Source organism: Vigna unguiculata, chromosome 9 (genome assembly GCF_037176805.1).
Source record: "Vigna unguiculata cultivar grain cowpea cultivar isolate G323 ecotype 2 chromosome 9, ASM3717680v1, whole genome shotgun sequence".
Lineage (NCBI taxonomy): Eukaryota > Viridiplantae > Streptophyta > Magnoliopsida > Fabales > Fabaceae > Vigna > Vigna unguiculata.
The window spans coordinates 44027191-44050292 of NC_140800.1; the positions used below are offsets into that span (position 1 = coordinate 44027191).

The 23102-nt window shown below is 29.6% G+C and overlaps 2 protein-coding genes across 2 annotated transcripts; both read left to right on the top strand.

Moving 5' to 3' along the window:
* Positions 1-1597: 1597 nt before the first annotated feature.
* On the top strand, positions 1598-5603 carry LOC114163756 (polyadenylate-binding protein RBP47C'-like). The gene is made up of 6 exons (XM_028048061.2): positions 1598-2326; positions 3396-3861; positions 4576-4631; positions 4725-4855; positions 4954-5050; positions 5204-5603. The coding sequence occupies exons 1-6, from the start codon at positions 1976-1978 to the stop codon at positions 5363-5365; spliced, it is 1263 nt and encodes a 420-aa protein (XP_027903862.1). The 5' UTR covers positions 1598-1975; the 3' UTR covers positions 5366-5603.
* Positions 5604-13770: 8167 nt separating this feature from the next.
* Positions 13771-22548, top strand: HEMD (uroporphyrinogen-III synthase family protein). The gene is made up of 9 exons (XM_028048680.2): positions 13771-14056; positions 15375-15462; positions 16221-16287; positions 17330-17448; positions 18848-18940; positions 19052-19107; positions 19987-20072; positions 20440-20571; positions 22202-22548. Exons 1-9 carry the CDS (start codon positions 13847-13849, stop codon positions 22254-22256), a joined length of 906 nt encoding a protein of 301 aa, XP_027904481.1. The 5' UTR covers positions 13771-13846; the 3' UTR covers positions 22257-22548.
* The last annotated feature ends 554 nt before the right edge of the window (positions 22549-23102 follow it).

A 23102-nucleotide genomic window follows, 5' to 3' on the forward strand; every position in this document is an offset into this window, starting at 1 on the left:
AAAATATTAAATTATAATATATAATAACAATTTAAATAATTTTAAACCTACTTTAATGAAGCTGGAAATTTATATTTTGAATTTTAAATATAATCTAACTAATTAGATTTAGATTTAATATGGATTATTTATGTTTGTTGGATTTTAAAAAATTAAACCTTCTCCGCCTGCCCTGAAAGGGCATATTTGTATTCTCCTATAAAAGATAGAAATAATGAAACATTCAATCTAAATAATATTCATTTTCATTAATGTAAGTACTAGGTCAATTAAAAGGAAAATAACATAAATGTAGTGACATTTTAGTAAATATTAAAATATATTTTATATTAACTAAATTTGAATCGATGTAAAAAAAAATTACATTAAATAATATATTTAATGTAAAGACATAACATAATAAATTATATTAAATAATATATTTAATATAAAGGCATACTATTTTAAATAATAAAATTAAATATGTTTTTAATCTTTTAAGATATATTCTATGTTATTCATGCATACTTTTGCTCACACGTTTTGAATTTCTTCCATAATTGTTTTTTTCTACTTTTGTTGTTTGTTGTCCTTGTTTCTCGTCTACTCCATGTTAATCCTGTATCAGGGTTTCGAAGGGTCGTGGCCACCGCTACTGATAATTTCTTTCACATCAATAATATTTACATCATTAATTTAATCAATATAAATACTTACTAATAACCTATGTAAAATATTACTTAATTTCAATGTCATAGTTAAAACATCTCACTTTTAAACAATTCCTTTTTCACCTCTATCCATCTATCTAACGAATAAAAATACAGATAAATTTTATTTCTATGTTTTTCATCTGAAAATTTTGTTTATATTAATTAAAGTTGTCAAAATAGTGATAAAACAAAATTAAAGATGGTATAGTATATTTTTTAATGAAGCATACAGTGAATTTGTACAGAATATAAATTATCATGTTATTTTGGAGTAACAACTTAAAACGCAGAGTCAATATTGGGTATGGATTGCTGCATTCTTTCTTCAAGTTCAGTGTGAAAGGCCTTTCACTTTCTTGTGGAGGGAACGAGCTCTTTCTGAGGTTCGTTTAGAAACTACTGTATTTGTTATTTTAAAATTTAAAAATTATATTAAAGTCAGAATTACAAAACAAAAATATTATTCTAGTGTGTGTAATTAAAATTTTAAACTAATTGATTTTTAATATTTTATAAAAAAGCATCTATGGTTCTAAAAATATTAAAAAAAACGATAATTGTTTTCTAAAAATGAAAAAGGAAGAAAATAGAGCAGAAGAATGATAGAGAAAGTGGTAGTACGGTGCGGCAGATAGTATGGTAGCATAGCATAGTCCTGAATCATGTGATCTGATTCCAAGGCAATCTACCGTGCCGTTAAGTTTTCACTGCCATTAACTTCCCAACATCACTGACCACCGTAACATAAGCTGTTCGAGGTTAAAGTTAACCTGCCACACACAAACATACGAACGACCAAACTAAAATAATAATAAATAATATAATATATATAAATAAATAAATAAAAGATAAGAAAAATGCAGTGAGGAGTGAGGGAAAGAAAGGAAGAGGTGGCGGCGGATCCTGGAGAGAGAGGGAAGCGAAGTTAGCGAAGCATAGTAGGAGTGTTATGCATATCCCTGATTAATAGATCCAATGGTTGAGATGGCGTCCCACCATTTGATCCAAGGGTCGAAAGGGGAACCGCGTTCACGAAGCCAACCCAAGAATCCGTCATCCTCATCATAAATCATAAATCATAAATCATAAATCATCATCTTCTCTTAGACCCTCACCACCGCGACCTTTCTCGAAATCCAGATTCAACCCTTCTCTCTCACTCTTCACACATACTCGCGTAACCAACTCGCCTCGTTCCTATTTTTATTTATTTATTTAGGGTGAAAGAAGGAAGAAGGAACAGCCGAGAGAGGCGCTTGCCGTAACGGTAATTGAGAGAAAAGATGCAACCAACATCCAACGGCTCTGATTCGCAAGCCACGGAGCAGAACCACCAGACGCCACCGCCGCCGCCGCCGCAGCCTGTGCCCGTCCCGCCGCAGTGGCTCCCGATGCAGTACCCAGCGGCTGCCATGGTAATGCAGCACCACATGATGCCGCCTCAGCATTATGCCGCGCCGCCGCCGCCTCCGCAGCCCTACGTCGCCTATCACCAGTACCAGCAGCAGCTCCCGCACGTGTCGCACGCGCACCATCAGGGATCCAGCGCCGAGAACAAGACCGTATGGGTCGGGGATTTGCATCACTGGATGGATGAAAATTATCTCCACCGCTGTTTCGCTACTACCGGCGAGGTCCTTCTTTCTCTCTCTCTCTCTCTGTATATATGTTTTCTCGCACAACATGTTAACGCACACTCGTACTAGTGTGTTCTTTTACTGATTGTTCTGATGTTTTTTTTTTCAAACGTAAAAACTGTTCCTGTTCGGTTTCTTTGTTTAAAGAGGTTGTCCAAATCATCATTATTGTGAGATGATGAGTCTAACGTGGGTTTTTGACAATTGGATTGAGCTTTCTTTGTTATGATGTGGTATGTGAAGTTTTTTGCATGGTTTCGTTTTGGTTCAGTGTCAACCTCGGCAATGTAAGAAGAAAGGATAATCCCTTGTTTTTTCCTTTTTGTTTTCTTTTTGTAATCTTGTGATAAAAAAAGGTGATATACTTTTTGTTTTTTATAAACATGCTAATTGAAGTTTAGAAATTGAGTAGAGTTTCAAATTGGTTTTTGTGTTATTTGAAAAATTATTCTGTTTGCAAATCCTTCAGGCAACCTCAACCTGTTTAATTTAATTAAGGTTTTATTGGTTTTTCTTTTTGTGTTACTTGAAATTGTGTCTGAAACCTTATACATAAGGAGTATAACGAGGAAATATTGTGTCACAGTGACTAGTGAACAGTTATGATAGTTTTTTTTCATCTGCATTATGTTGCTATGAAGCACAGGTAAAACCCCTTTTCCGTTTTGCTTTCTGTGTCTTACTTGTTCAATTAGCTTCTCTCTAATTTGATTTTCTGGCATTTCAAGCTATGATACATTTAGGTGGTGCCATTTGTTTCAATTTAATTAAATTTGAATCGGTTGGAAGTTGGAGGGTTAAGTGCCTGTGTGCAAAAATCTGTAATCTGTATGAAAAATTAGGATTTAAGCGAATTTGAAGGTTTTTGTCTCTGTTATCTGGGTTGGGCTTAAGCATTAATGGTTTTAGATTAGACACAGGTGGAGTTGATGCAGGTAAAGTAGTTTTATTTGAACTAAAAAAAAGTGATTTCAGTGTCATTCATCTGCTAGTGGCATTTGAAGTATAAATGATGAAAACTGGTTCCTGAGCTTTTGGTATAATTTAGTATTGTACATTTCTGCAGATTTCCTCCATTAAGGTTATTCGAAATAAGCAGACTGGTCTATCAGAGGGTTATGGATTTGTGGAATTCTATTCGCATGGCACAGCTGAGAAAGTTTTGCAGACTTATGGTGCGATATTGATGCCCAACACAGAGCAACCTTTCCGCCTGAACTGGGCATCATTTAGCACAGGAGACAAGCGTTCAGATAATGTCCCTGATCTTTCTATTTTTGTAGGAGATTTAGCTGCTGATGTTACAGATAGCATGTTGCATGAAACTTTTTCTAATAGATACCCATCTGTTAAAGCTGCAAAAGTTGTTTTTGATGCCAATACTGGCCGTTCAAAGGGTTATGGTTTCGTCAGGTTTGGAGATGATAATGAGAGGTCTCAAGCTATGACTGAAATGAATGGAGTTTACTGCTCTAGCAGGCCTATGCGTATTGGTGCTGCAACTCCTAGGAAAACGTCTGGCTATCAACAAGGTACGCCAAATCCCACCCATTACGTCTAGTATCTCAAATTAAATTATCTTCTTTAAATGGAATACCAGCAAAAGATATTATTATACATTCAATTTAGAGAAAAATATTTTTAGAGGTTTGTTTCCTGTTGTACGTGTCTTGGATCATGTTACTGCTGATAAACATTGAAGCTCATGTGAGCTATATGCATGGATTCATTGTTGGAGTGGTTATTTCAGCATGATGTTATCTGTTCATAAGTATGCAAGTAGCTGATTGATAAAAAATATTGAATCTTTGTTTTCCTAATAAGCTTTTTGTTTTAAAAGTTGTTTTCTAAAACAATTCTATACTCGGATATCTTGCAATCAATTTCATACCTAGAATCTATAAAATTTTGAAAATTGTTTTCTAGTGTTTTAGAAAGCAAAAAAAAACATAAACAATTGGAACTTTTTTCTCACTCTCTCTTCTGTCATCTTTCTTTACCGTTACATACATTCAAGTGACAAAGAGTAAACCTTTAGAGAACAGGAATGTGTACAGGAACAAACACTGGTAGATGTAGTCAGAAACAAACAAAATTTAGAAAACATGTATGTTTCAGAAAACAGTAAACAAACAAAGCCTATGTCACTCAAATTTAACTTTTATATTTTGTCCCGTGCTTGGTGCTGCAAAAGTCTGAAATAACTGTACTGGTTGAGCTTTGATTTTGTCCCTTTATTTGTATAGGAAGTCAGTCAAATGGCACCTCAAACCAATCTGAAGCTGATTCGACGAACACAACTGTAAGCTTTTCAGCTTTTCATTATTAGGTTTTTTTCACCCAAAAAATAAAATTGATTTGTCACTGTATTTTCTGTTGGTGGATTCGATTATAGATATTTGTTGGAGGTCTTGACCCTAATGTCACTGCTGAAGATCTTAGGCAGCCATTCTCCCAGTATGGTGAGATAGTCTCTGTTAAGATCCCTGTTGGAAAAGGATGTGGTTTTGTACAATTTGCAAACAGGTAGGAGTGCTGATCCTGTCATTTAAATCTTAACATAAGTATTCACAGATATCATGGTTTTTAATTAAAATGTGTGTCCACTGCATCAACCTTTCCAGAAATAATGCTGAAGAGGCATTGCAGAAGCTAAATGGGACAACTATTGGCAAGCAAATGGTTCGTCTTTCGTGGGGCCGCAATCCAGCAAATAAGCAGGTAACCTCTGTTATATGTATTCTTAATTATGATTATTTAATGTTAGAAGTTTGTCATATGTTGTCATTTGAATGGAGATATGAATAGTATAATTATAAACTTTCTGGTTTTGATAGATTTGGTAGTGTCTAACATAAATTGTATGGGTAGCAGTTTAGAGGAGAATTGGGGAGTCCTTGGAGTGGGGCGTATTACGGAGGAACTGTTTATGATGGTTATGGGTATGCTTTACCAGCTCCTCATGACCCGAGTATCTATGCTGCTGCTTATGGGGCATACCCTATTTATGGAGGACATCAGCAGCAAGTAAGTTAAGTGCGTGCATGGCAGGAGTAGGACTTACCAACAGCATCTCGCCCTTGAACAACCACATTAACATTCTCCCTTGTAACTTTCTGAAGAATCCCTCCTAATTCTGGAGTGGACTTGAATTTTGATAACCAGAGCTAGGAATTCAATTAAATCATTTGTTTACACTCCTAGGAGTAATGGGGATATTTAAACTTGTTTGTTCGAATAATTAACTATGCTTAAGTTTGTCCTCTTCCTTGCACTTGAATTCTTTATGCAATTTTATAGTTTGATTGATTTTTTTTTTAATTTCTGTCAGTAGAAGTAGAAGGAAGTAAAAAATATTACAAACTAAGAACCCTTCTTGGAAATACCAAAAGCTTTATAAATCTGTTTAAAACCCAATTTTATTTATATATAAATGTTTTTTATTGTTTTCTCTATCTATGTAGATCTTTATATAACTTTGAAGAATAATTATAGCTTATAGAGTCATGACTTCTTTCCTCTTTTGATTATGTTTACACGTGAATTGCATGTTTTGCTATTTTTATCTAAATCATTTGTATTTAATGATTTAACAAAAGTAATAATGTGTTTCTTTAATTAAAAATTTGCATAGAGAGTGTTTTTTTTTTTTGACAAAATTACTTAAAAATTGTTTTATCATTTTTTCTTGAAATTTTTCTTTTTAATAAGTAGTCTACATATGCAAATTTTTGTTTTGTTGTATCTGATAAATTTTGTTTAGCAAATATTTCTTAAATTTTAAATATTATCTTATTATAACACATGAAATTTTATTATTTTAAAAATTTATAAATTGTAATTATTATCTAATTTCATCACCCCACACACACACACATATATATATATATATATATATATATATTCTTATAAATTAAAATTTGTACAAATAATTTGTATCGAATTACATTTTTATAATTTTATCGAATTATATGACAAATCTTTACTGTATAATTTAGTAATCAAGACATAAAAATAATAATAAATTAGATTTTTATAGTTTTATATTTTTAAAATAAAAATAAAATTATGATATATTTTTAGTTTTGAATTATAATGATAATTTAATCGCTACTCACTCTATTAACTACAAAATTTATAAGAGACTTAATATTATTCAAATGGTTAAAATATCTTTTCGGTTATAATTTTTGTCAAGTTTTGTCAAATCAGTTATAATTTTATTTTTATGTTCAAATAGGTCATAATTTTCATCAATTGTGTCACATGTTTGATCCATATATTTGTTATTTTTGTTTAATTTAGTCCCAATTTTAGTTAAAATTGACCAATTTTGTCTTTGTCGAGATGAAATTAAATTTAATTTTTATATAAAAATTATAATGATGTGAATTTTAATATATTATATAAAATATTTATTTAAAAATGTGAATTTTAATATAAAAATTAAATTTATTTTAATTTGGAGAGGGACAAAATTGGTTCATGAGACTAAATTCAATAAAATTTGATACGTGAACATTTAAAAAAAATTAAAAAAAAATAAATCACGAAGTGACACTTGACAGTTACTTTTAGTGATTTAAATGGTATTAGAGAAAATGATCTAATTGAAAAAAAGTAACAATAATTATGACCTATTTTAACACAAAAACAAAATTAGATTTAATTTGATAAAATTTGACGAAAATTGAGACTAAAAAAATATTTTAACCTATTCAAATATATGATATTTTATTTTCTAAATATTTAATCTAAAAAATATTTAAAAAATTTATTACGGAGTTAATTAAGTACTATTTAAACATTGATGAATGAAACAAGATAATGAGAGTGTATGTAGATTGTAGTAAAATAGCTAAATTAACTGCAGTTTTATGTTTGACATTTTTATATTTCATTAGATCGAAGTTTAATTGACTTAAAAGTTATTATAATTATATTTTATTAAATTTAATTAAACTTTTAAAAGCCTTTTTACCAAGATGGACTAACAAGTTTAGTTGAATGCCCATGGCAACCGAAAGAGAGGGCAAATGTTTGGTGGCTATCGCCCTGCAACTGCTGGAGGTTGCAGCCAACAAGAAGAATTATTATTATAAATAAGTACATACAAGTATAAATAGTTTTTATACATTCTATAGGTAGTTTTATAATTAACAATTTATTAAGTTAAAAAACAGTTAATTTAAAAAAAATAAAACTGATAAATTTAATTTAAACAAAAAATTATTTAAGGTATAAATTTTAAAACAAAAATACGAACACAAAAAATAAAAATAATTTGTATATAAGTATAGATAGTATATAGAATATAGATTATATAAATTAAGTTAATAATTATTTAGAAATAAAGTTAAATGATTTAGTTACCTTTTATTATATCTTATATACATCATTCCTATACATTATGATAAAACTTTATATTGTTAACTAAATCAATGAAACTTATATAAAGCCACAAAAGAAACTGACACGTCATTCTTTCAATATTTATCCTAATTTGTTTTCATTTATATGAATTTATTTTTATTATTATTCATAAAATCATACGATTCAACTTAAATACAAAAAAAGTTTTGTTGAAAAATATTTAACTTTTGCAAAAAAACACAAAAATCCAATAACATATTCTTCTACCAATCTAATTGCAGGTATGTTTGAATAGTAACGTTTTAACATCTTTTTCTTTTGGGTTAAATATGTTTTTGGTCCCTCAAGTTTCAGCGAAATTTGGAATTAATTCTTCATCAAAACTTTTGACCAATTTAGTCATCCATCTTCCAAAATGCGTGAATTTAGTCATTTTAACCAAATTTTGTTAATTTTATCTGACATTTCAAGCACATTTCATGATAGTATTTAGATTATTTATACTGTTTGACACATTTTTGCTTCAATGTTAACTTAAATACTATCATAAAAGGATGAAATGCACTTAAAACGTCAAATAAACTTAACAAAATTTGGTTAAAAGGACTAAATTCACGCATTTTGAAAGATGAATAACTAAATTGGTCAAAAGTTTTGATGAGGGACTAATTCCAAATTTCGCTGAAACTTGAGGGACCAAAAACATATTTAACCCTTTTCTTTTTCTACTTCTACTTCAAAGAAATTAATTTGTCGTCAATTAAATCTTTATCCAATTGCAGCTATACTCACATGATAATGGGTATGTGAGCAATCATGATGTTATTAAACCCTAAATTCTAAATAATTAAGTGTTCTAGCCATTAAATAAATGTGTTATTAACACTAACTCAAATGGCAATGTGAGTATTTTTATCATGTAATTTTTATTAATCATTATAATTTTTTTATATTAATGTACATATTAATTTTAAATTTAATATACTTTTTCATATATAATCAATATATATCATGTAAATTTTATTAATCAATATAATTTTCTTTAAATTTAAAACTTAATAATCATTTTAATCATATAATTTTCTTTTATATATTTAATTAAATTTATATACAAATAAAATATATTTTATTTGTGTCAATTTCAATTTAATAAAAAATTAACTAAAATTTATTTAATGTTTTAATTAGTATAATATAAAATTTTAATATAATTTAACAAGTGTTAACCGAATTTCAATTATAATATAATTTCAATTTTAATTAGTATAATATAAAATTTTAACATATTTTTTTAAAATGTATTTCTAAATTATAAGTTAATCAGCACTTTAATTAATTTCTTTACTAAAAAAAGACATTAAAAAAATTAAAAAGAAAACTAAAAAAATCAGAAACAAGGTTAAAATATGAATAATATATATATATATATATATATATATATATATATATATATATATATATATATATATATATATATATATATATATATATCTGAATTCAAAATTTGGTAACTGTTTAAATAGTGTTTCGAATTTCGGTAAGTTCTGTAATCAGATATTAAAATTCGGTACGGTACATTCTGTAATCAGATCTTAAAATCCAGTAAGTTCTTAAATCAAATTTGCAATAAATTTCTTAATCGTATATTAAAATTTTGTGAATTTTTTAACTAAATTTGTAAATTCGGTAAGGTCAAAATACAATGACTTGAGGTGCGAAGATAAGTAAATACAACTGCAGTAATTACGGAGGAAAATGTTTAACATCACAGTAAACTGCTGTGGGAGTGCAAAAGAAAAGTTTAAGGTGCAGTAATAATCCCCTTCTTATGTTATGGTCAATTATATGAATTTAGTGGGGATCGAGGAAACCCTAATCCAGATCCACCATCAATGACGATTTTTTATTAAAAATTATGAATTAATTTTATTGATGATTTAATAATTAAGAAATATGCAATTATTTTGTCGTGCAAGATAAGTATGGTGGTATAAAAGAAATATATCTATATTAACTTATAATTACAATCAAAAAATAATTATATTTACACTTAATTATGTTTTCGATCCTTTATAGATTTGGAAATTTTTCATATGATTCTTTAATAAAAGGTTAAAATACTTTTTTTCTCCCAATTTCCGTCAAGTTTTTTCAAATAAGTCCTAATTTTGGTTTTGTGTTCAAATATGTCATAATTTTCGTCAATTTTGTTCAATTAGGTCATTTTTTGCTAAAACCGTTTAAATCATTAACGGTCATGAACAGTGACTCTGCCACGTGTCACTTCGTGGTTTTTTTGATTTTTTATTTTATTTTTTATTTTATTTTTTTTTTGAATTTTTAAAAAAATAAATAAATTTTTTAATATCTTTTTTAAATATACACGTGTCAACCCAAGAGCGTGTCACGTGTCACTTCATGGTTTTTCTGAATTTTTTATTTTATTTTATTTTATTTTATTTTTATTTTTTTTAAATGTCCACGTATCAACTAGTAGTGTGCCACGTGTCAAAGTCAATATTCTATATTCAATTTGGTCCCCATATTTGTTATTTTTGTTCAATTAGGTCCCAATTTTTGTTAACATTAACCAATTTGGTCCCATCAAAGATGTGACCAAATTAAATTTTTATATCAAAGTTATAATGATGTGAATTTTAATATATTATATAAAAATATTTAATAAAAAATGTGAATTTTAATATAAAAATTAAATTTGGTTTTAATTTAGAGATAGATCAAATTGGTTAATGTTAACAAAAATTGGGACCTAATTGAAGAAAAATAACAAATATAGGGACCAAATTGAATTTAGAACATTGACTTTGACACGTGGCACCCTATTCGGTTGACACGTGGACATTTAAAAATTTAAAAAAATATTTAAAAAATATTTAAAAAAAATTCAGAAAAACCACGAAGTGACACGTGGCACACTCCTAGGTTGACACGTGTATATTTAAAAAAAAATTAAAAAATTAAAAGAAATTAAAAAAAAATTTAAAAAAAATCACAAAGTGACATGTGGCAGTCATTGTTTATGGCCGTTAATGATTTAAACGATGTTAACAAAAAAAGACCTAATTGAACAAAATTGACGAAAATTGGGACCTATTTGAACACAAAACCAAAATTAGGACTTATTTGAAAAAACTTAACAAAAATTGAGACAAAAAAGTATTTTAACCTTAATAAAATTTTGTGTTTTATTAAGTTTTTAAAATTTTAAAACTTTTTGATTGAATTCCCGTTTAATGTTAATGTTATTGTTATTTTTGTGACGTGACCATTATCTTGTATTATTATTTATCTTAAAAGTTGTCACATAATATTTTATAATATTTTATTATAAAAGATGTGATAAGACATATTTTCTTAATATTGATTGTATTTAAAGACAATTATTTTTAAATTTAATTAAGCTTATAAAATTATGAAAACAAAGATAAGAAAAAAAATTCAAAATTATAAAAATATAAAATATATAAGGATAAAATTGTGAAATATAAAATTATAAAATAAAAAAACTAAAAAATATAAAGTTACAAAAATTAACAAATTACAAATTATAAAAGTACATGATTTCATAATTACGAAATTATAAAATATAAAATTATATAATTATAAAACTATAAATTTACAAAATTATAAATTATAAAATTATGAGATTGTGAAATTATGAAATTATGAAATATAAATTATCAAATCATGAAATTATAAAATTCTAAATTATTAATTTCAATTTTTTGTAATTTTGTAATTTATAATTTTATAGTCTTATATTTAATACTTTTATAGTTTATAATTCATTTATTTTGAAATTTATAATTTAAATTAAAGTTAAAAACAATTTTCGTTTAAAACCATCAATATTTGGAAAATATATCATTATAAATACATAAAATCTTATGTGGCGATATGTAACGATATTTAAAGAGAATAACAATGCAAAATAATAATCACACCACAAAATTTACATAAATATTTAACTGTAAAGACTCAAGTGGCAAATTTTAAAATAACGAAAATTTAATAGATCACAAAAATTTATTAATAACTCAAATTTTTTGAAAATTCTCAAATTTATTTATCAAAAACTAAGAACATTAAACATTATATTTATAAGAAGATTAACCATTAAACTTATATTCAGCTTTAATACGTTGTTTTAACCTTTCAAAATTATTGATTAAGGTTCATCACTGATTTAATATCGACAAATAAATTTTAGTAAGAACTTCAATATTAACAAATAACAAGTAAAATAAACAATAACATTAAAAATAACTAAAATTGTATCATTAAATTAAGTTACAACCTTCTTCATAAAACAAGCTAAACAATCATTTATTACTTATCAAAGCAAAGAAGACTTTTTTTTTTAATATGAAGTGAACTAAACAAACACACAACTGGTTATTTATTTATTTAGTAAAAAAAAACTGCTCGTAGAAAAAAAAAACACGTGCCTTTAGAATATGAGAAAATAAGTTTTTTTTTTATATTTATTTTTTATCTCAACTAGAATATAGGTTGTTAAAGGAAGTGGTGTGTTTGGGTAGACAATGGGAATCTGTAATAAGTACTGTGTCGACGGCGTTAATCTTAGCAAGTTGCTATCATTTCAACAACAACAGAGAAAAAGCAAGTTGGTTCTTTCCACATTAAGCAATTTTTTAATAAAGCCATGGAAGACCCTATCATTTGTTTACTCTGTACTAAGATAATGCAGGTTTCCACATTCATGTACTATTAATATATATTTTTATAATATCAATCAATTACAAATTTTTCAATATATGAAACTTTTTTAGACAGAAAACACAGTACAATACATGGAAATTAAGAACTAGATTTAAAATAGAAAACACTAATTAATCACTAATTCAGTAATAGCATAACATGGAGGGTACAATGTATCGTATTATAAGTATTATAGGTTTCATGTTGATGAATGATTGAATGGTATACTTTTCAATGAATAAAAAAATAGACAGCTTTTATTAAAAAAAAACTTTCAATACATTTAAAACTTAAAAAAAAATATCCTTTTCTGCTTTTAATTCATTATAAATGTTGAGAAATATTCTCTGATCTACTTTTGTTAAAATTCAAAATTCAAAAAAGTTACTCTTTTTCAAGTTGGAGAAATAAAAAATAATACGCCCAAGGCAGTATGACTTATTTAATATGCAAAATTGTCGATCTCTATATATTGATGTCAGATGAAAAAAAAAATACAAAATTTAACTGAAATTCACCTGATTAGTGAATCTCACTAGTCAAACTAAATTATAAAATTATTAAAATAATTTAGAAATTACTAAAAATTTTACTAAATACATTTCTGAACTTTTTTTGATCATAAATGTGTGGCAACTAAAAGGATACCATTTTTTTTTCTCTGACCTACATTAATAATGTAAAAAATCCAATGCATTAATAACAAATAATGTATGCAACGAAGGTAAAAATGAATTTGTCAATATTTAAAACTTGGAATTCAAATGACTTATTTTTTGTAGGAGTATATTATTCCTATTCAATTTGTCTTACTAATATTAGACAAAAACTAGAAAATGGAAAACTGATATCTTTGATGTCTGATTGCAGATAAAAAAGAACAAATGGAAAAATGAAATGAAATTTAAAAATAAATTTATAAAAAAATATAATAATTTCAGACCTTCATCTTTCTCCACTCTCTTTACCAAAAATTTACTTATTTTAGTTTTTATATATTTATTTCCACTTGATTTGATGGTACTGTTGCTGGGAGGTAGGGCACAGAGCAATAAGCATCCACGTAGTACTCGGAAGAAGCAGGTTAGGGTCGGGTTGGGAGATTGGGACGCAAATCCCCACCGTTAATCTCATCATTGCAATTCAAGCACCAACACGCCAAACGGCTATCCATATCTCCCAACCACCGCGTGCCACGTGGCATCAACTCCACCTGATCTTAATCTTAATTTAATCCGTCTCTAATTTAATAGGGTTTTTGTCGGCAGATATTTTGAGCAGTTCATGAATTTATTAATTATTAATAATAAAATAAAGCAAAGCAAAGCAAAGAGAAACGGGTCGAGTTTTTGATAGCACAGCTGGACCCGAGCTACTTCCTTTGCTCAACACGTTACAATAATGGCACAGTTTTCTCTCTCCCCTCTCTCCTTTCCACCTTCGCCTCTCCCACTGCGACGGCGAATCTTTCTCGCTCCTCCACCAACAACCGCCGCCGCTTCCGCCACGGACGCCGTTTCCACTTCTACTCCCTCCTCCGCTTCGAATTACGCGCCCAAAGTCGTCGTCACTAGAGAGCGCGGCAAGAACGCCAAGCTCATCGCCGCTCTGGTACTCGCTTCTGTTCACTCACTTAACCTTTCACTGCTACGATTTGTTTTTTTGGGACCGCATTGCAATGTGCTTAATCTTATAGACTTGAACTCGAACGAGTTGGCTGTGCCATGTTTTCCTTGTCTATTCTCATTCCTGTGCTCGCGTTTCCTGCAATATGAACATGTTTTTGCTGTCTCTCTCACCTATTTCAGTCTTTGAGTTACGTGCTTTTAGAACCTGAATACCATTCCGTCCTCTAGGTGTTTGATTAAAGGTTGAAATGAATGATGACAATATGTACTGCTTTCTATGATTTTGCCTTCCCTATTTTTACTGTCAGAATTTTCTATGACTTGTGATTATTGTATTATATGTTAAAACTACGTTCTCTTAAAACTATAAAGTTTAACTATGAATATAAACGTCCGGACAATGATCTATTATATTTTACGTAGCATATGTTACAAGTGATGATTACACTAGGTTGTTAGTTTAACGTTCGGTCCAGATTGATGTTTGTGACCGATCAGCTACAAATTCTTCACAGTTGATAAATACTAAAGTTGCACGTTATATGTAATGGTTTGGCATTTCCTTTATCCTGTAGAAGCATTCTCAAACGGTTTAAGAGCTTCAGTTTGGTGATGAACGCCAGCTGTTGTTCTTCTCACTCTTTCTTTCTTTATTGAATCTTAAAGCAGCTCCGCCATGTTTATTCTTTCTTAACCATGTCACTGAGGTGTGTTTATCACAAGTTGAAAAGAAATAATAAAATGTTCATCTTCATCATTATCTTGTGCTTCCAATGTGTACTTTTCCCTAAATATATAAGTGAATTGGCAATCTATTCATATTAAATGTTTTTATTCTAAACCATTACATAGAAGTTCCATGTATGTTTTTGCATTTCTCTCTACTATGAACAAATTGCTGCATAATCCAAATTGATGTTGCGCACGCTGTATTTACTTTGTTTATTTTTTTATCTTTTTCCATTGAGAACTTCACACGCTATTTTCCCCCGGTAAATATTAAGGAGGAGGTTTTATCAGAATTATCTGCTATATACTTCATGATTGAGATTAGTTTATTTTAAACAGCTTATAATGAAATTCTGAATTAGAAATCTTAGAAAGAATTTCCCAAAAATAATTGGAACCAAACATACTCTTAGATGTTCAGCTAGGTTTGGAGCCAAGGCCATGTCAATAAAATAGGGTCCTCAAATTATAACCACACTTTTTAGCTTGCCCATTTAAGTTTTGTAGTGGTCATCAGGTCTGACTAATCATATACACTGAAGCTATTTAGGTAATTCCGATGTTGAGTGCAGGCTAAACATGAAATCAATTGTTTGGAGCTTCCACTCATTGAGCACACGCAGGGACCTGATTTAGACAGGCTTCCTTCTGTATTAGGTGGTAAGTTTTAGGAAAAATCATACCAAATGTTTTATAAGATTTGACTTGTGCCATTTTTATCTAGTAAAGATAATTATATATTTATCTTTTATTGGGCCAATTTTTAGAATAAATTTATGCATGCTTAATAGGAAGTAGTGGCCAAGGAAGCACAAACACCTGTAGATAGTAGTCATATTTGTGTTGTGCACATGTTACTTTTAGCTGCATTTTACAATATTTTTTTCTTCCTTTTTTAAACTACTACGTTGATTCAAATGATAATATTTTGTCATATCTTTGTGCATGTTGTATTGTATGCATGCATGCATTCTTATTGGTGACATTTATAATGTGATATTGTTTACTTCGCGTTACCAATATTCTCCTTGAAAATGAGGGTTTATAGCTAGCTACAAATGTGTACAATATACCTTTATTATCTCCTACTCAGTTTACATTTGAATTCTTTGATTATACTTCTTTCCTTGTATAATATATATATACTTTTTATATATATATATATATATAATCTTTCTTGCTCCTATTTATGAGTTGTGAGACCTCTAGAGTTCCATACCACATTTGTGATATTCAATGTTAAATGTGGTTCTTTGATGTTTATGAACGTATAATTATTTTGTCAACAAAAGTATCGTTTGCAAATTGCATGTTACATCTCATCCATCTTTTCTGATACAATGACAAGATCAGTTATGCATGTTAGTGCCTTATAATTTTCACTGATTTGTCACTTTCCTCATACTTGATACATGCAGACAATGCATTTGACTGGGTTGTCATAACTTCTCCTGAGGCAGGTTCAGTCTTTCTAGAGGCATGGAGGTAAACAATCAGTGCTTCGGTAATTTGTGCAAAATTTCTCTAGTATAGTGTATTTTAAACAAATTATTTAATGAATTGAAGTAAAACATTTTTTCAGAAGTAACCTTTAGTTCAATCCTAATGATTTTGAAAATTAATCTGAGCATTCTTTTGCCCTCCAAGATCAATTTAGCCTTATTGTGGAGTGCAAGCCAAATATGCACTAGGGCATCTCCAACACAAGTGTTATAGCCAGAGTCATAAGCTTAAAATTTGGTTCGTATAAGACCCCCCCATTGGAGGAACTTTGATGTGGCATGAAGTTTAGGACTTTAAGTCTTAAATAAGACCTTGGTTATAAGAGTAACAATTGTTCTTTTAAATTTTGAACAATTAAAGTGTAAATGAAAAACTATTAAAGTGTGGGTTTTATAAGATCTTTGCATTGGAGAAAAATAGCAAGAGTCTTAAATAATGTGGCATAACGGGATCCAAATAGAGTAAAATAAGACCGCATAGTATGACCCTTCCATTTGACATGTACTTATTTGCTGACAAGTGAAAAAAGTCACATTATACATTGATCTGGGTATGCTAAAGTTTGTAAAGTGTGTTGATATTTCTGCTAATTTTTCATCATTTATTTTCTTCAGTGACATCACCCACTTGATATATTTTCTCGGATTACTTTGAATACATTTTGTACCATTTTAACAATTTGCATTTCTTCCCTTTAACCATGGTCTTTATATGGGAAGAATACTTGAAATATCCTGTTATGCAACATGTTATCCAATTATCAGGATTGTGCATTAGTTGTCAAATATGCAATGTAAATCATTAGAGATAGTTGTTTATTGTTTTGGTCTATTTTTTGTTGATAAAATTTATAGTTGGTTTGATGCAATGATACAAAGAATAACATAAATAACTAAGCATTTGTGTTCTATTCTTTACAATACTTTTTTTTTTTTGGTTTGTGTACATTGCAGTTTTGTATGGTTTTGGTGAATGCGTTAATTGTTTAGCAAATGATTATCTTTCTCTTGATTGTTGTACCTAGAGCTTCTGGGATGCCTCATGTCAAAATAGGTGTTGTTGGGACCGGCACTGCAAGCATTTTCGAGGAAACTTTGCAGTCTTCAAACCGATCCCTTGATATTGCCTTTGTGCCATCAAGAGGTATCCGTGTAATTGGGTGTATGCTGAAGCTGAATTTAAATATCTCATACATTTTACTACCCTAGTCTCACTTCTTTACCTTGATTGACTAAAGAAATATATAGTCATCTCCTCAATCTCAAATTCTTAAGGCTATTAAAGGAGACTATGGAATAACATGAATAGTTGGTTTAAATATTCATTTAGATTGCTCAGTTGATGCCACTTTAAGTACTATTCATTGGATGGGAAAAACGAAACTTTTAGTCTCTAGTCCTGCATTTTTTTTGAAGACTGGTCTCTACCATTACATCTTAGTTTAAATGTCACATGTAGCTGACATGGTTGACAAGTGACAAAGATGTGAATGAAAATCACTTGGTCCCTATAGGTTATATTACTTTAGGAGTACCGCTATGGAACAGAAAACATGAAACTTTAGTTATTAATACATGATGGTAGCATTCTTCCTTAACTACGATGAGAATCTCTTAGATTTTATGCTTGAATATACTTCCCTATATTCCTCGTCGACAAACACCCTTATTGCTTCAATCACCAAGTCCATCCCTGGGTCAAGTAATATCATACACACACCTTATGACTGTGCCGACACCACTCCATTCAACCTTCAACGAACATTTAAGAGTACTAGGCATTTAGTTTTGGGCCACTGCTTCCAATCTTCAAAAGCTGATGCACTAATAGTTGCAGTTTTAAATCTTTATCAGTCACTGACAAAAGCATATGATCTATTGAATACTCATTTGAAGATTTTAGAAGACAATGAGTATTTCCAGCTATGGTTGAAGGTTTCCTCCATCCAGCTTGTCATCAGTCACCTTCTGATGAACTTAGGTAACTATTTTGAACCTCTGTTGGGAGACAAGTGCATGGCTGTTGTTTTGATGACAAGAGTCTTATATTGACAGAGTTAAGGAAGAAAATAATGGCTTAGAGCATTCTATATAAAGGACTTAGATTTTTCTTTTATACCGGAACTAGCTCTTAAGGTAATCTCAATAAGTACCCAATGATTACTTTTCAGAGACGTCATTGCTATGTGTCATCCTTGCCTTGATGCCGTTAATAAAGATTTAATTCAAGGACCGTTCTTCAACAAAAGTGCAGGTATTGGAACTAAACTTATATTTGTTTTCGTCTAGAGACTCAAACTTAAAACAGTGCCAACTGTATGGACCAAATAAATAGTTTAACCTTAGTAGTTTCAAGATATGCTCTAGATAGGGGAGATCACGACTCTGACCAGTCCTTTACTTTTGAAGAAAATTAACCAATTCTAACCATGATTGTAGCATTTCATTGGTAGGTTTTGTCCCACAGTATTGCTTTTGCCAAACTGCAATTTGAAGCTTCAACTTCTGAAACTGAAACTTATTATGGTTTTGATAATTTCCAGCAACAGGAAAGGTTTTGGCTACTGAGCTTCCTAAGACTGGAAATAAATGCACCGTTCTCTATCCTGCTTCGGCAAAGGCTAGCAATGAGATTGGTACATGATATGTCTTATTACCTTTTAAAAAGATACTCTGAAGTTCAATACTTGGATTAATAAATGTGAGGGCAATCATACGCTAATTGACTGTGACATTTATATAACCAGAGGATGGACTTTCAAAGCGTGGATTTGAGGTTACTAGAATGAATACATATACAACGGTACATTGTTTTAGCCATACCTCTTCCTTACAAGCCTTAAATATTCTTTTGGTGTTTCATATGATTAGTTGGGTTAAACTTCAAGTTTAATGTTTATTAATGTTACATTACCAAAAATATATTTCATGGCTGTTGAGAAACAACTTACCTGTATGTATGTATATGAGTACGTATTTATGTATGAAAGTATGTATGCTGGTTGTGCATGTGCTCTGTTATGCAGTTTAATGGAAAAGGTTACAAAAGCGGAGGATTGTGTCCTTACAATATGTCTCTTATATTTCTATTTTTGAGTGTTTAACTCTCATTGCAAGGAGGATTGTGTCCTTACAATATTTTTATTGTTGAGTGTGACTCTCAATGGCTCTAATTGGTTGTCTATTTTTACTGCATAAATTATATGGGTATTGTTTTAGTTTTAATATTAGCCATTAATTAGTTTGTGGTGTAGTTTCTTCCCCATAGCCTGCAAAAACCTTTGTTGTGGTATATTTCAATTTAATTCCACTCTTACAAATACAATTCTCATTGTCTCTTCTAGTGTTCTATATTTTCTCTTCTCTTTATTAGAGGTAATATATTTTGCTTCTTATAATTTTTTAATTGTTTTTGCTCTTATGCTTCCACGTAATGCACATGCCATAACATTTGTTTTGTGATGTTTATAAGTTACAGCCTAAGAACATGGGGCGTCTATAAACTATCTGTACATTGACTTTTTTTTTTTTTATTGTCATTTTTGTACATAACAATTGGTTTAGCTTTGATCATAACGGACCGTTTCTTGCATGTGGAACAACTTCTAGACTAGAGTGGGCTATTTATGGTCTCTATCTCTGAGAGATTCACTGCCTCCCCTATTTTAAACTTCTTTGTTAGGTTCCAGTTCAACATGTTGACCATATGGTTCTAAAACTAGCATTTGATGCCCCTGTTCTTACAGCAGCTTCACCATCTGCTATTCGGTGAGTTTCTTTTTACTCTATCTTTTTTTCCCTTTTAAGTTTTTATAATGTCAAATTCAATTCAATCCTTCGGATAGTTTAGTATATTTGAAGTCAATATTCAATTCTATGTAAGAGGGGAATCTATTAAGCTTTCTTAAAGCATCCTGTGACTGTTTTCATACCAATTAAGTGGGATACCGTTTTTTACCATTTCTTAATCAACATCAGAATGACTCCTGGTACTGTATGAATGACGGCAATCTTGCTTTATATTATTTGTGCAGTAGAAATAAGTAGGGACGTTTCTTAAGAGATTGTACTTTTTCGGTTTACCCAGCTTCCCCGTTGAAATAATTTACCTAGTTCAGATACTCTGCTGTAACAGTGCCTGGAAGAATCTTCTTTCAGATTTAGAGTGGAACAATTCTGTTGCATGCATTGGTGAGACAACTGCCGCAATGGCAAGAAGTTTAGGCTTCTCTAATGTGTTCAACCCAACACAACCAGGCCTCGAAGGGTAATCACAACCACTTTTTAGAAATTCTTTTTCCGGATCTTTCTTGTGATATTTCTTTGAATAATTATTCCGTACCTGTTTTGTTTGAGTTTTCACTGTGGTCGGTCATCCGGAGAAGATTTTCTTCCTCTTAAAACAATTTTGCGCAATGTTTTAACAAGCTTTTCTAATTTTGGAATTGAGTATATAGGCGTTTGGACTATTTAAGAATAACTCTAGATTTAATAATTTATCTTTATTCTAAATTTATTAGTTAATGCATTTTAGAAAAGAAAACACTATAAGCTGTACCGGGCCATTTTGAAGTAACAAATACTTTAGAATCTTCACGAGAGACTCTCAAACTTTCAAAATCTTGCAATCAAATCTTTTCGTCCACTTGGCTGCATGTTACTTTCATTACTTGGTACATGTTTATTATTAATTACACATGATAGTCTTCCCTTTGTCATCGTCTTTTTAAAAAATGAGAGAAGCTTTTTTTTTTTTTTCTGTTGATTTAATTTTCTTTCGTTGTTATACACTTATTTTCTATAATGTCTAATTAAGTTCTGGATACTTCTTAAATCTAATTGCGTCTCTATTCAAATTTTGTTTTATTGAGTGTTCAAAATATTTTTTATTTTCATATAACCGTTACTTATATCTTCTCATATCTAACTGATCGACCAATTGCCCATTTCCTATCATATTATCTCTAACTAGCTATTCAACTAGTTTCTTCCCTCTCTAAAGGCAAGGTGACTAGTGAGTAAGAAGAGATTAAAGAAGGAAGATGAGAGTTGGAGACAAGAAGGAAGTACCGACCAAATTATTTAAATTTATAAAGTATTAAAACTTAAGCCTTTACGTAATATACTTTAAATTAATATAACGGACCATTTTATGCAAGTTAATGAAAATGTGCAAAATGCATGATGAATAACTCACTTTGTTAACTGACGGAAGGGTTTGTCTGCAAAGTTTTATAACCTCTGAAGTCATCCCAAGAGTTCGTAGTGGCCATACTAAGCTTAGGATCTATTTGTTCAATTTCCCCTTTTTAAAAACTGTTATCTGTTACTGTTGCCTATATTTGACCGGTACTATATGTTTTATTTCGTGTCATGTTTCTTTCTATGCTATTATGTTGGTGCGGTTGAATTGTTTGGAGTCAACATAAAACCTTTGGGAAATTATAGAAATCACTACAAAAATATACACAATGCCAAACGGGAAATTTCTCTGTTCCTTGCTAAAAAAATTGTAGTGAATATGATTTTTATTTTTCCTTTATAGTAAATGAATTTTTATAAGTTCCTTCTGTTGATTAACCCTCTTTTCACCTCCTGGTCTACCGGATGCTAAATTGGTATAGTACATAAAGAGACCCTTGTGCTAGTATAGACTATGAAATACTAAATTAAATCGTAAATTTTTTTACATTATCATTTAATCATTAGTTTTTGTAATTTCAGCAACTAAAATATTGTTGTTCGGTAATGTGGACTTAACTCACTACTTGATAAATTTTAGGACTTAGACACATTTTTGTTATATATAGACGTGAATTGACCTATGATAATTTAGTTTTCTAGACTGGTTTGAAATCCTGTTTATAACATTTGTTTTCTTGTAACCTTCCTGACAGCTGGGTAGAAAGCATTCTGGAAGCATTAGGTTCCTATGATGAAGTATTAAGGTAGGTCTCAGCCCTTCGTATCAACCTGGAGATGTTTACAACCGTTTTTCATGCTGGAAGATTAATATAATGATTTGGCATAGTGGATGATGGATAAAATTTATTTTCTTTTCAGTAGTAATTTTTAAGGCTAGATTGATTTAGCTTTAATAAAGTGAGTAGTGTATATTAGGCAATAAAGTGCACTTATAGTCATTGATTAAAATACCAGTAGTTGAGACTGTAATTTATTTAAAGTTTTGGTACGCATATGCATTTGTTTTCTAATCACAAATTCTAACCATTAATTTTTTTAATTAATGACTATAAAAGCACCTTATCTAGTGCACTCCATCACTTGAAAACTGGACCCTTTTAGGCACATAGTTTCCATGTAAATAGCAATGCCGATATTTCTTCTATAACTACATTGAGCACTCAATTTGTCCTTAAACTATACTGATGTTCTTGATTTTAGGAAGATATTTTTTCTTTGCATTAAATTATGATTTTTCTGCAATAGTTTTTGTTCCAACGAAGTTTTATTTTTTAATTAGTTAACTTAATAGTCTTGTCTTAATTATTTTGAAAATACTTTCTTTGTGATGATTTACATTTTTGTATAGGTGTAAATACCTTGTTACTTCTCGCATATGCCTTTTTATAATTTTAGTGTATGCCGATTAGATGAGTCTTTTCGCAATCAATTTTAGAAAAATAATAAGAAAAATTAAAATAAACTTTTTATAAATAAAAAATTATATGTAAGTTAATTACTAAAAGTTCTAATGTATTTTTTATAATTTTAATTAGATATAGAATATTTTTTCTTTATGATAAATTAATTTATTTATTATTCGTATTTCCTTAG